The 12,385-nt window shown below is 44.3% G+C and overlaps 1 protein-coding gene across 1 annotated transcript in view; it reads left to right on the top strand.

Moving 5' to 3' along the window:
• The first annotated feature begins 2,675 nt into the window (after positions 1-2,675).
• HIGD1C (HIG1 hypoxia inducible domain family member 1C) overlaps positions 2,676-12,385 on the top strand; it is a 79,702-nt gene continuing 69,992 nt past the window's right edge. Inside the window, exons 1-2 of the mRNA XM_063952295.1 lie at positions 2,676-2,888; positions 9,708-9,807. Of these exons, the coding sequence (XP_063808365.1) occupies positions 9,717-9,807 (91 nt within the window). The 5' untranslated portion in view covers positions 2,676-2,888; positions 9,708-9,716. The remainder of the gene's footprint in view (positions 2,889-9,707; positions 9,808-12,385) is intronic.

Genomic DNA, 12,385 nt, shown 5'->3' with positions numbered 1-12,385 from the left:
CTACCCTAGGGGGTGTTTCCCAACGCGCCCTAACCTCTGGCGGGAAAGGGTATAATGCCAATAATTTATTAGAAATCAGCAGTTTTTTATCGGGGGAAACCCACGCTTTGTCACACACCTCATTTAATTCATCTGATTCAGGAAAAACTATGGGTAGTTTTTTCACACCCCACATAATACCCCTTTTTGTGGTACTTGTAGTATCAGAAATGTTCAAAGCCTCCTTCATTGCCGTGATCATGTAACGTGTGGCCCTACTGGACATTACGTTTGTCTCGTCACCGTCGACGCTGGAGTCAGTATCCGTGTCTGTGTCGACCATCTGAGGTAACGGGCGCTTTAGAGCCCCTGACGGTGTTTGAGACGCCTGGACAGGCACTAACTGATTTGCCGGCTGTCTCATGTCGTCAACAGTTTTTTGCAAAGTGCTGACACTGTCACGTAATTCCTTCCATACGACCATCCAGTCAGGTGTCGACTCCCTAGGGGGTGACATCACTATTACAGGCAATTGCTCCGCCTCCACATCATTTTCCTCCTCATACATGTCGACACAATCGTACCGACACACAGCACACACACAGGGAATGCTCTGATAGAGGACAGGACCCCACGAGCCCTTTGGGGAGACAGAGGGAGAGTTTGCCAGCACACACCAGAGCGCTATATATATACAGGGATAACCTTATATAAGTGTTTCTCCCTTCTATAGCTGCTGTATTTGTATTATCTGCCAATTAGTGCCCCCCCTCTCTTGTTTTACCCTGATTCTGTAGCAGGACTGCAGGGGAGAGTCAGGGAGCCGTCCTTCCAGCGGAGCTGTGAGGGAAAATGGCGCTTGTGTGCTGAGGAGATAGGCTCCGCCCCCTTTTCGGCGGCCTTTTCTCCCGCTTTTTTTAGGAAAACTGGCAGGGGTTAAATGCATCCATATAGCCCAGGAGCTATATGTGATGCATTTCTTTAGCCATATAAGGTTTAAAACGTGTTTTATTGCGTCTCAGGGCGCTCCCCCCCAGCGCCCTGCACCCTCAGTGACCGGAGTGTGAAGTGTGCTGAGAGCAATGGCGCACAGCTGCAGTGCTGTGCGCTACCTTATTGAAGACAGGAACGTCTTCTGCCGCCGATTTTTCCGGACCTCTTCGCTCTTCTGGCTCTGTAAGGGGGCCGGCGGCGCGGCTCCGGGACCCATCCAAGCTGAGCCTGTGATCGTCCCTCTGGAGCTAATGTCCAGTAGCCAAGAAGCCCAATCCACTCTGCATGCAGGTGAGTTCGCTTCTTCTCCCCTTAGTCCCACGATGCAGTGAGCCTGTTGCCAGCAGGTCTCACTGAAAATAAAAAACCTATTTAAACTTTTACTCTAAGCAGCTCAGGAGAGCTACCTAGCATGCACCCTTCTCGGCCGGGCACAAAAATCTAACTGAGGCTTGGAGGAGGGTCATAGGGGGAGGAGCCAGTGCACACCAGCTAGTCATAAAGCTTTTACTTTTGTGCCCAGTCTCCTGCGGAGCCGCTATTCCCCATGGTCCTTACGGAGTTCCCAGCATCCACTAGGACGTCAGAGAAATGTGTGTTTTTATTGCCAAAAGGTAATCTAATTGCTGCCCAGGGCGCCCCCCCCAGCGCCCTGCACCCATCAGTGACCGGAGTGTGTGGTGTGCTAAGGGAGCAATGGCGCACAGAAGCAGTGCTGTGCGCTACCTTAATGAAGACTGGAGTCTTCAGCCGCCGATTTTCAACTTCTCTTCGGTTCTTCTGGCTCTGCAAGGGGGACGGCGGCGCGGCTCCGGGACCGGACGACCGAGGACTGGGCCTGTGTTCGATCCCTCTGGAGCTAATGGTGTCCAGTAGCCTTAGAAGCCCAAGCTAGCTGCAAGCAGGTAGGTTCGCTTCTCTCCCCTCAGTCCCACGTAGCAGTGAGTCTGTTGCCAGCAGATCTCACTGAAAATAAAAAACCTAACAAATACTTTCTTTTCTAGGAAGCTCAGGAGAGCCCCTAGGGTGCATCCAGCTCTGGCCGGGCACAGATTCTAACTGAGGTCTGGAGGAGGGGCATAGAGGGAGGAGCCAGTGCACACCAGATATAGGGGCAGATGTATTAACCTGGAGAAGGCATAAGGAAGTGATAAACCAGTGATATGTGCAAGGTGATAAAGGCACCAGCCAATCAGATCCTAACTGTTAATTTACATAATGGAGCTGATTGGCTGGTGCCTTTATCACCTTGCACATATCACTGGTTTATCACTTCCTTATGCCTTTTCCAGGTTAATACATCTGCCCCATAGTACCTAATCTTTCTTTTAAGAGTGCCCAGTCTCCTGCGGAGCCCGTCTATTTCCCATGGTCCTTACGGAGTACCCAGCATCCACTAGGGCGTCAGAGAAACCTTTATGTTCAGCGTATACTAGAGAGCATACAGAAACATACATCATGTGTACACTGCTACAGGATTGTATACAAAGTAATACTAGCTTTAAAAAAAAAAAAAAAAAGAAGCTGGTACGAGCCAGCGGTGAGAGCTGTGCCTGGCAGTGAGTGTGGCCGGCACAGACACGGAGAAGAGCGGCAGGCAGTGCACTATGATGACAGTGTGTGGCTGACGTGAGCCAGGCCCAGGGGACAGAACAGCAGCGCAGCAGCGGCGGGCAAGGAGAGCAGTAGGCGTGTCCCTGCGCGAGCTCCTGCCTGAGTGTCACCTCTCTCAGTACTGGTGTCCTCGAACGGCTTCTCTTCCTATGCAGCAGCGTTCCGATTGGCGGTGATAGCCGTGTGACGTCACAGGCCACTGGCTGCTGGAACAAGGTGACTAGGAAGAACGTCTGCTGTGGTCTGTCTGTCAGATCGGTGTAACCCGTCGCATCGCACAGGGGGATCGGATCGCATCTCAGGTCGGTTCAGCCTTGTTTAAACTTCATTTTCCTTTTTCTCCAGCGTCGCACTCTATGGAGGAGGCAGATGATGCCAATATAAACATTCACTTACTGACTACGCAGAGCCATTATCTTTTTTTTTAACTCTAATCAACAACCTCTATATTGCATTTGCAGCGACTTGGGTAGCTTACAGCTCTCCGCCTAGTCGGGAACTGCAAGTCCCAGCAAGCCTCACCAGACTTTCGCTGTTAGGGCATGCTGGGATTAGTAGTCACAGACAAATTGATGAGCTGCAAGTTCTTCTTACCAGTTTCTGTGGTTGTTGTTACACTGGAAATGTAATCAGGATAAGCAAGCATGCAGTGTAATGTACAGTAGGTGACAGTGACAGACTGGTGGCACTGTAGCTGCTGGCTATTTTTATTGCATTTTAGGCATTTAGGGGTCTGTAGTCTCCGTACACATTGGGTTGGGTAATGGACATACCTGGGCTCCATTGGAGCTGTCCCTGCTACTGAAACGTCACTTTTAGTATACACTACTACGCCTTATACTTCTGGGTGAAGGACATATTTTTATCTGTGTTAATTTTTATGGCTATTTGTAGATAAGGATCTTAAAAGATATACAAAACACACAAATCAACACCTAACCCAGTGGTTCCCAAACTTTTTGGACTCACGGCACCCTAGAGTATCAGCATTTTATTCATGGCACCCCTAGGCCAAAAATTTCTTAGCAAGAAATTTTGTAATAAATATTAAATCAAAGATTGTGTTTATGTGTCATCTTTAGGTTCCATTATGTGGTGATTTGCTTCTGTTTGTCCACATATTTTATGATTAGCAGCCACCAGAACTGGTTTTGCCTATTACATTGACCAGAAATAATTTTGATTGGTCCTGGACCACCAATCCAAGCACCCCTGCAAGTGTCCTGAGGCACCCCAGGGTGCCTAGGCACACAGTTTGGGAACCACTAACCTAACCCTTAAATGTAATTTCATATAAAAAATCTTTCATGCCCCATAGGCCATGTATGGAAAATAAATCGTATTACCTGCAGATCTGTCGGTTGTGTTTTCAGTGATTATTAGAATGTGCATTATATACATGTAGTATTTGAAGGGAGCACTACCATCAGAACAATAATATACGGTAATCAAACATTGCAACATATCAATAAAAAAAGTACATAATCTAGGGCTAGTCAGACAGATGTGAATTGCTTCCATGCCATTTCTCCATGTGAAGTATGGGCAGTTCAGCTTACAGGACCTTCTGGGGCTGGCAGGTAAAATGAGTGAATTGAGCTAAGTTTTGAGACGTGATTATTACCACAGGTCTTGTAAATTGAATTGTAATCACTATCATTTCACGTGGAAAAATAAAGTGTATGGCAGCTCGCATCTGACTAAATCACCCCATGGTATTATTTCCTCTAATTATCCAGTTATCTGTTTTGAAACCCACCAGCTATAAAACAAACTATAATAGCACATAAAAAGCAATGTAATAAAAGATGGGGTTTGTTTAATAAAATACTTTGATATACACCATTATATGTATTTTTATACAAATGCATTTGTCTTGTATTCTTATAATCAAACATGCGTTTACTTTTTTATGTGATTATCATTTATTTCATATTTAATATTTGTAGTACTGCCATTGTGAAGTGGAGACACTTGTAATCTCCTGCACATAATAGGCATCAGAAGTGCTACACTCCTGACAGAACCATTGATTTGTCTTGTGAGAATTCAGTAAAATCTGTTTGTGTGTCAAGGGAGAGGTGCGCAAAAGTGGTGGCAGGGCACCAGAGGGATAAATACCCAGGTAATGAAAAGAGAATGGCACTTCAGTAGATGATGTTAATGTTTAATCAGCATGTTGTACCAGCGATGATTCGGGCACAGATTGCCCTTCATCAAACAGATATATATGTGTGCAGTGATCTCCTCAGGATTATATTCATGGGTGCTCCACCCAATAGTAGTTAAAATGGAAATGACAATTAGGACGGCCATGACTTTGTATAATATAGCGATAATGCTAATGATTTAAGTAATGTCAACTGGAGGGATTAATATGCAATTGTCTAATCAGAAATGAATAGACAGTGCTGCTGATAGTCATCATCATTGTGTACTGCTGTCCGGTACCTCCTAGATAGGGCCGGTTCTAGACCTCGTGGCACCCAAGGCGAAAGTTTCCTTTGGCGCACCCTCTTTCCCCGTGGCAAGTAAAACAGGGTTAGTGCGTGCCAAAACCACGCGTAAAAAAAATAGGGCATGGCTTCATATGGAAGGGACGTGGCCACAGTTATGCCTCCTGTAGTTATGCCCCCTGTAGTTGTGCTCCCTGTAGCTGTGCCCCCTGTAGCTGTGCCCCCTGTAGATTTGCCTCCACTAGTTGTGCCCCCAGTAGATATGCCCCCAGTAGTTGTGATCCCTTTAGTTGTGCCCCAGTAGCTGTGCCCCTGTAGTTGTGCCTCCTGTAGATGTGACACCTAGTAGCGCTGCTTACAAACACAAAAAAACAAAACAATACTCACCATCCCCGCTCCTGCTTCCTGACCGCTGCTGCTCCGTCTCTGGCCGCCCACTCCTCTCTTTGGGAAAGACGTCATGACGTCTCTCCCATAGCGCCGCACAGACTCTAGAGGTCAATTATGATCTCTAGCGTCTGACAATGGCTCCGGCTGCAGTGGACGCCCACAGCGTCTGCTGTAGCCAGGGTGCGGGTGGGCCAGGCGCCTGTGGGGTGACTGCAACCGCACCCACAGTCTGCAGCGTCCTGGGCACCTGCCCGGCATGCCCGTGCCTAGATCCGCTCCTGCTCCTGGAGATACTCCTCCCAACATGCTAATCTAGGGATGCATCAGTGCCTAGATATGTTGAAGTAAGTGATCAAGGGGAAAATGTATCAAACCTCCTAAAGAGTGGTCAAGTGGAGAAGTTGCCAATAGCGTCCAATTAGCTTCAAGATAACATAAGTACATTCTGTAAAATGATAGTTAGAAACCATGGACAACTTCTCCATTGGTTTTCTCCCCTCTTTAAGTTGAATACATCCCCCACACACACACACACACACACACACACACACACACACACACACACACACACACACACACACACACACACACACACACAAATAAATCCTTCCAATACTCAGCTTACACTAGACCTGGTTGCCCCATTCTACTACTCCAGGTGTAAGGGGGGATGCAAGTGAACAATAACTAATGTTTGGTCATATGCGAATGTATTATTTGTGCAGATGCCATCACATGGAGCTGTTCTTGTGGGAGTGTGGTGCTGTTTGAGTTCTGTGCTGATCTGAGTTGTACATATGGAGAAAGGAAGTCTGTGTGAGATGGATCTCTTGCATTTAGCAGGGAAATGGTGCACGTGCTGCTAGTAGTGAAGGTTGCAGCTGTGGATGGAAAAACAGTGGCCAGATAGACTTCCCGCTTGAAGCCGCTCATATACTCACATTAATCCTACAGAAACTTGCATACAGTAGTAAATCTGTCTTCTGTGGCATCACGCAAAAGCAGGCACCTTGCCACCAACTTAGTATAAGCCCCTTTAGCTTTATTAGCAATGACACCCAAAGGGTGGCATAGTCCATTTGTCAATGTGTTCAAGTTATATAAATATTTAATATATATGTGAAATATTCAAGTCTCTCGTACCTAGATATATTGTCCTATCTTTAACGTTTTTAAGTAAATAAATTCTAGATCCGAAACATTATGCACTTTGTTGAAATAAAGAGGCTCATTTATCGACGAGTGATAAAACTCACTGTGAATGATAAAACTTGTTGTGCATGATAAATGGTGCTCCAGCCAATCAGCTCCCAACTGTCATTTTTCAAACACATGGCAGTTAGGAGCTGAATTGCTGGAGCACCAAATTATTATCATTATTATTATTATCCTTTATTTATATGGCGGCACAAGGGTTCCGCAGCGCCCAATTACAGAGTACATATGCACATAATCAAAACAGGAAAACAGTGACTTACAGTTGAAGACAATATAGGACAAGTACAGGGTAACTAAGCATAACTACACCAGTAAACGACATAGAGATAAGTTCCAAGGTGGCCAAAAAACTGCGGTATTTGGCCAGTTGAGGATTATTAAAGAAAGAAAAGGATAAGCACATGAGGGAAGAAGTGAGAGCTTACATTCTAGTGAGTTTTATCAGTCACAACAAGTTTTATCACTCGTTGATAAATGAGCCACAAAAATTGTTACGAAAACTGCTTCTTTTTGGAAGTTGTTACTTAAATAAGGTGAAGTGGGCATTACAGTAACATTACATAGGCCCAGATTTATCAAGCCTTGGAAGTAAATTGCACAGTGATAAAGTACCAGCCAATCAGCTCCTAACTGCTATGCTACAGGCTGTGTTTGAAAAATGGCAGTTAGGAGCTGATTGGCTGGTTTTTTATCACTGTGCAAATTATCACTCTCCAAGGCTTGATAAATCTGGGTAAATAGTTTGCTATTTGCAGCTCCTAGGCCTCCATTGCTGTTTCCCAACCTCCTCGCAGCTAGACCCTGGAATAGCTAACACTTGCTGTTGCTGATCTTTAGTTGTCACACTTCCAAGCCTTCAGCCAGTAAGCGTGTATTATGCTAACTCTTACCCAGCACTGTATTGGCATGCCAACCAGCCAAACTGCAAGCTTAACATTCATCTATCTGCCTCAGTCTTCCGCTTGTTACCATTGGCATATGGGGCTGCTTTTTAAACTCTGGCTGTAGTTTATAAATCATACCCTTTAACCCTTTATAAACATGATGATTTGGTCATTTAATGTATATTATAGATATATCAGAAAATATTGAAGTGTCAGATTGGTTCATCAGTGTTTTCTTTGACCTATGATACATGAAAATCGTATGCAATAGGGAAATAATAAAATGTATACGGTGGTGGATTATTTAATAAGTGTGTTACTGTGTGTGTTTTTGATTCTGTATAACAGACACTTGACATAACTGACTAACCACAATATCATTGTAAAATCGCAGCTGGATAAGCTGTACATTGAGCAGATGTCATTTGACAGGATTGATAATAGTAGTGTATGCGGGCTCCAACGAAACATCCTGTTGTGAATTGTGTAGTATCACAGAGTCACAGAGTAGACGAGAAGCACAGATGTGTGATATTATTTTACAGCAGTATGTCAGAAGATGTAAGTCACTGTAGTACAGATGTAGTAGACCTTGTTGTATTGCATATGGTGCTCCATATTATAGTTCTTAGTTACTTCAGAGGAAAGATGTGGTAATGATCTGTATGATACATAAAAGCCAAGATGGCTAAATACAGCAATAATGACAGCATCTTATGTAACTGCATCACAAAACGAGTACTAAAATACTTCCTGCTGGCTGCAGCAGATGGTCTGAGCTTAGTACGGTAGCTTCATCTGTATATGCTTATTGCCATGCAATATACATACTTAATCCTGCATAGATATTGTGCAATCCTATTCTGCATATATATTGTGACAATATTCATTGTTATATCTTTTTCTTAACACGTGGTACAAGTTAGTAGATACCTACAGGGCTGTCGAGAGCAGGAATGGGCCTAGGTAATGGGGGCAGAGGCATGGCCAAATCTGAGAGGCATAGCCACCCCCCCTAAAAGGTTATACAATTCTATGCATCGATTCACTCTACAAAGGGCAACATTTGCCCCTTCAGCAACGCTGCAAATGGGGACAGTGTCCTCTAAGAAACTGACCTGGCCTGCTCCATCAAGCCTGGGCCCAGGAAAACAGTACCAGCTCTCCCCCCTCCCTATAAGCGCCACTGGATACCTATCTGGACCAATTTAGGCAATGTACTTCTTCCCACATTGTGATATGTTTACTAAAGGTGCAGCATAATGATACAGATGTGTCCTCATGCATCCAGCCTCAATACGCCATGCAGCGCAAGATGCCTGGCGTGAGTGACCTCCAGGACCGGTGCAGCTCTGCTATCATCAGGCATCTTTTTGGATGAATATGCATCTTAGTCACAACGCAATGCAACTAGGCTGCACGGAGAGACTGTGCTGATAAATGACAATTGTATAATAAGTGTGACTGAGTCTGTATACTGTATACGGAGCAGAACAGAACAGAACTTATATTGGACAAAAGCTTTGGCTGCTACATTGTAGCACTTCATGTACAGATTCAGAGACTCAGTCGCACACAGATATACAAGCTTTGGCTGCTACATTGTAGCACTTCATGTACAGATTCAGAGACTCAGTCGCACACAGATATACAAGTGTAATATACAGTATTCAATTAATCAGAACAGTCTCCTCGTGTGCCCTAGTCACATTGCATTGTGGGTAAGACGCAATTTTGGCAAAAAGAAGCAAAAAACGCTAGAAGATTGTAACATGACTTTTGATGCCAAGAGGGGCTGTTGACGTAATGCATGGTGTATGAGGACATTTCTGTGTTGGTTTACATTTAGAATGCCTATTTTATCTATTACCAATGCAACAGCAATACATTACCATTCTAATTAAAGTGGAGATGAATGTGAATAAAATACAAACCATTTTCTTTCCAGTTTCCCAATATATATTTATAGCTATGTGCTGCAAAGCATGAGGAAAATAAATGATTTGCTCCCCTAGGTAAATATTGCTGGTGCCTCCACCCAGGCCCAGCAGAAGTGGCTGCATGCACTTAGCTCTATTCATTTCTAGAATAATTGCCATGTTAATGTTTGCATTTCCACAAATAACATTAATAAATGTTTCATAATGAACATTTCCACTTTTCTTTCATACAGAGACCAAGTATGTCATCCAATGACTGGACACCCGGGGAAGAGGACACTGCTTCCTCAAAACTGATCAGGAAGTCCAAGGAATCTCCTTTCGTCCCTATAGGTAAATTACCAACAAAATCTGCTTGGGATCCCGCTGTTGGTAGTCTGACCAACATGATTTTGTACCCAACTCGTAGTTTTTACTTATGCATAGTTATGCGTAGTTAAATGTCTCTTTCGGTGACTGTTCAACTTTTAACTTGTCCCAACCTATTGCTATTGGCAGGGGTTAAAGTGGTAGTGGTGGTGGTGGGGGAGGGGGGGGGGGGGGTGAGGTGGAACTGTGTTCTACCACCTCCATTGTCCTGCACAGTAATTCCAACTGAAAAACCTGCCCCATTATCTACAATAAATGATGCAGGCAGCGCTAGTGTTACCACCTCCTTCTTACTCAGGTCCTGGTGGCTCCATGGTCCTCCTCCTTACAGCTCACCCCTCCTGGTACACACGCTGTGTCTGTTGGACAGCATTCATCCCCCCTCAAGTCCCAGTGGCTTCATTTTCTAGCACGGCATATATTGTGTCATGTTACCACCGCCGCTGAAGTGATGAGGAGACAAGATGAGAGGGGGCTGGAGGGACAAGAGAGGTGGGGAAGCTGTGTATAAGGGGCACTACTGTGTGCACTACTAAGTGACATAACCTGAATAAGGGGCATTACTATGCGGTGTAATGTGAATAAGATTGTGCCCCTGTGTGGTGTAATTTGAATTGAAGGTACAATTATGTGACCATGCTACTTCTTTGTGAGATCAATGTCCCTTCATAAAGTATGGTATTTAGGGTACTAATGTACAGTTTGCAGGGGGTGCAGAAAACACTAGCACTGGCCCTGGCTCCGCTTAATGAATGTTTGTGTGTGTGTGTGTGTGTGGGCGGGGGTGGGGGGGGGGCGTGTCAGTGTGCAGGTAAATGAGTTCCACCACCTCTCCAGGACCACTTTAAGCCCTAGCTATTGGCATTAAATGCAAACGAGAGATAGGAGACAAATCAGAAATTTTGTCCATTTACAAAGTGAAAGCTGTGGTTTTAGGGAAAGGAATGAGAAAATAATTTGAGACCTCAAGGCAGCATTATGAAGATGACTGATACTTTGTAGCTTCCCCAGTGGTGTAAGTGGTGATTTAGAAGAAGTGGTGGTTTAGCACCCTGGAGCTTTAGAAATTTTGATAGATTTAAATTTATTTTAGTCCTTTATTTGCTCTGTAACACTATTTAATAAAATACAAATATAAAGTGGTAGAGCTTAATGGGGGTCATTTCAGTTGTTTTTCCAGCGGCTGCCACTAGATGGCACTCATTGGAGCAATTCAGTTGTTGCTCCGTTTGGGTGCGTACGCCACGGAGGGCCACATTTCTGCAGCCTTCTGAGGTGCTGAGCAGAAATCTGCGAAAACTCTGTGGTTTTAGCACCCTAACAGTCATATGGACACAACAAGGGCCTAGTTCATGTTTGCATGCACGTGCTTACGCAGCTGCAAATTTTTAGGCTACGGAATTGCAAATAATCGTAAGTGAAGCTGCCGCTCAGAAAAGAAGATAGTCTCCCATCGAGGCTACTGCAAACTCATTCGTACGCAGTCTATACACAATAAGGAGGAACATCGAGTGCTAGGGTAGCCCTGTGACTAAGCAGACTGGACATTGCAGCAGCAAGGCAGGAGCCATGTTTTTGTGTGTACATAATCACAGCTGGTCAGAAACATGCCCTAAAAACAGCCATGATACGTTTGTGTTTTTGCTGCCACTCCACTTTACCACCTCATACGGTCCCTTCCTGCCTCTGTGTAAAAAATAACACTGTGAGTGGCATGGCAGAGGTACCTTGGTACTTGTGCAATGTGATCCTGGTGCATTCGCAGTCTGACAATAATCTGTCAAAAACCATCTAATCTTATGGCTATATGTCCCTAACCTGTCACATGTCACAAACATCCATGGGGCAGGCAGGCAGACAGACAGACAGACAGACACATAGGACAGACAGGCACACATAGAACAAAGACTTAGAATAACATCCATTATGCAGAAATCTGTCTCTGGTAGTAAAGTACTTGCCTGTGTCTTGAGACAGATGCTGAAAATAATATTGAAGAATGAATGAATGAATGAATGAATGAATGAATGAATGAATGAATAAAATAAATAAATAAATAAATAAAATAGCAGAACTCCAGGTTGGGTAATTCCGCTGAGAGTAGGTACCCAAATAACATTTGTCAGATCATGAGCTTCAGGTGAAACACAATTTTAAAGTATGTGCCTATTAGTTATACAATTGGCAGCCATTTTTCTAGAGACCAAATTGTTCGATGTTTACATGTGTATGTAGAATTTGTCAGATGACTCCAGGTACTTGTAGAAAAAAATGACCTGCTGTAGGCCATGTTGCATATTAAATATATGTTTTGCCTGTCAGTGAGTGCACATTGTATGTGGTATAATATTGTGCAGCTTTCAAGGATAACAGCATCTAATGAGTAATGATATATTGTTGTGCTTGTTTTCCTGCACTACCATTTTGTTAACCTAGGTGGTTGCCTAATGTCTAGGGCACCAATGGTTAGGGGCACTTAACAATTTGCCTGGCGTAGTCGCATCACAAGCAACCATGCCAGGCTGGTCTTTCAATGACATAG

This window comes from Pseudophryne corroboree, chromosome 2 (genome assembly GCF_028390025.1).
Source record: "Pseudophryne corroboree isolate aPseCor3 chromosome 2, aPseCor3.hap2, whole genome shotgun sequence".
NCBI classification, from domain to species: Eukaryota; Metazoa; Chordata; class Amphibia; order Anura; family Myobatrachidae; genus Pseudophryne; species Pseudophryne corroboree.
This window is presented reverse-complemented; position numbering and strand designations above follow the sequence as displayed.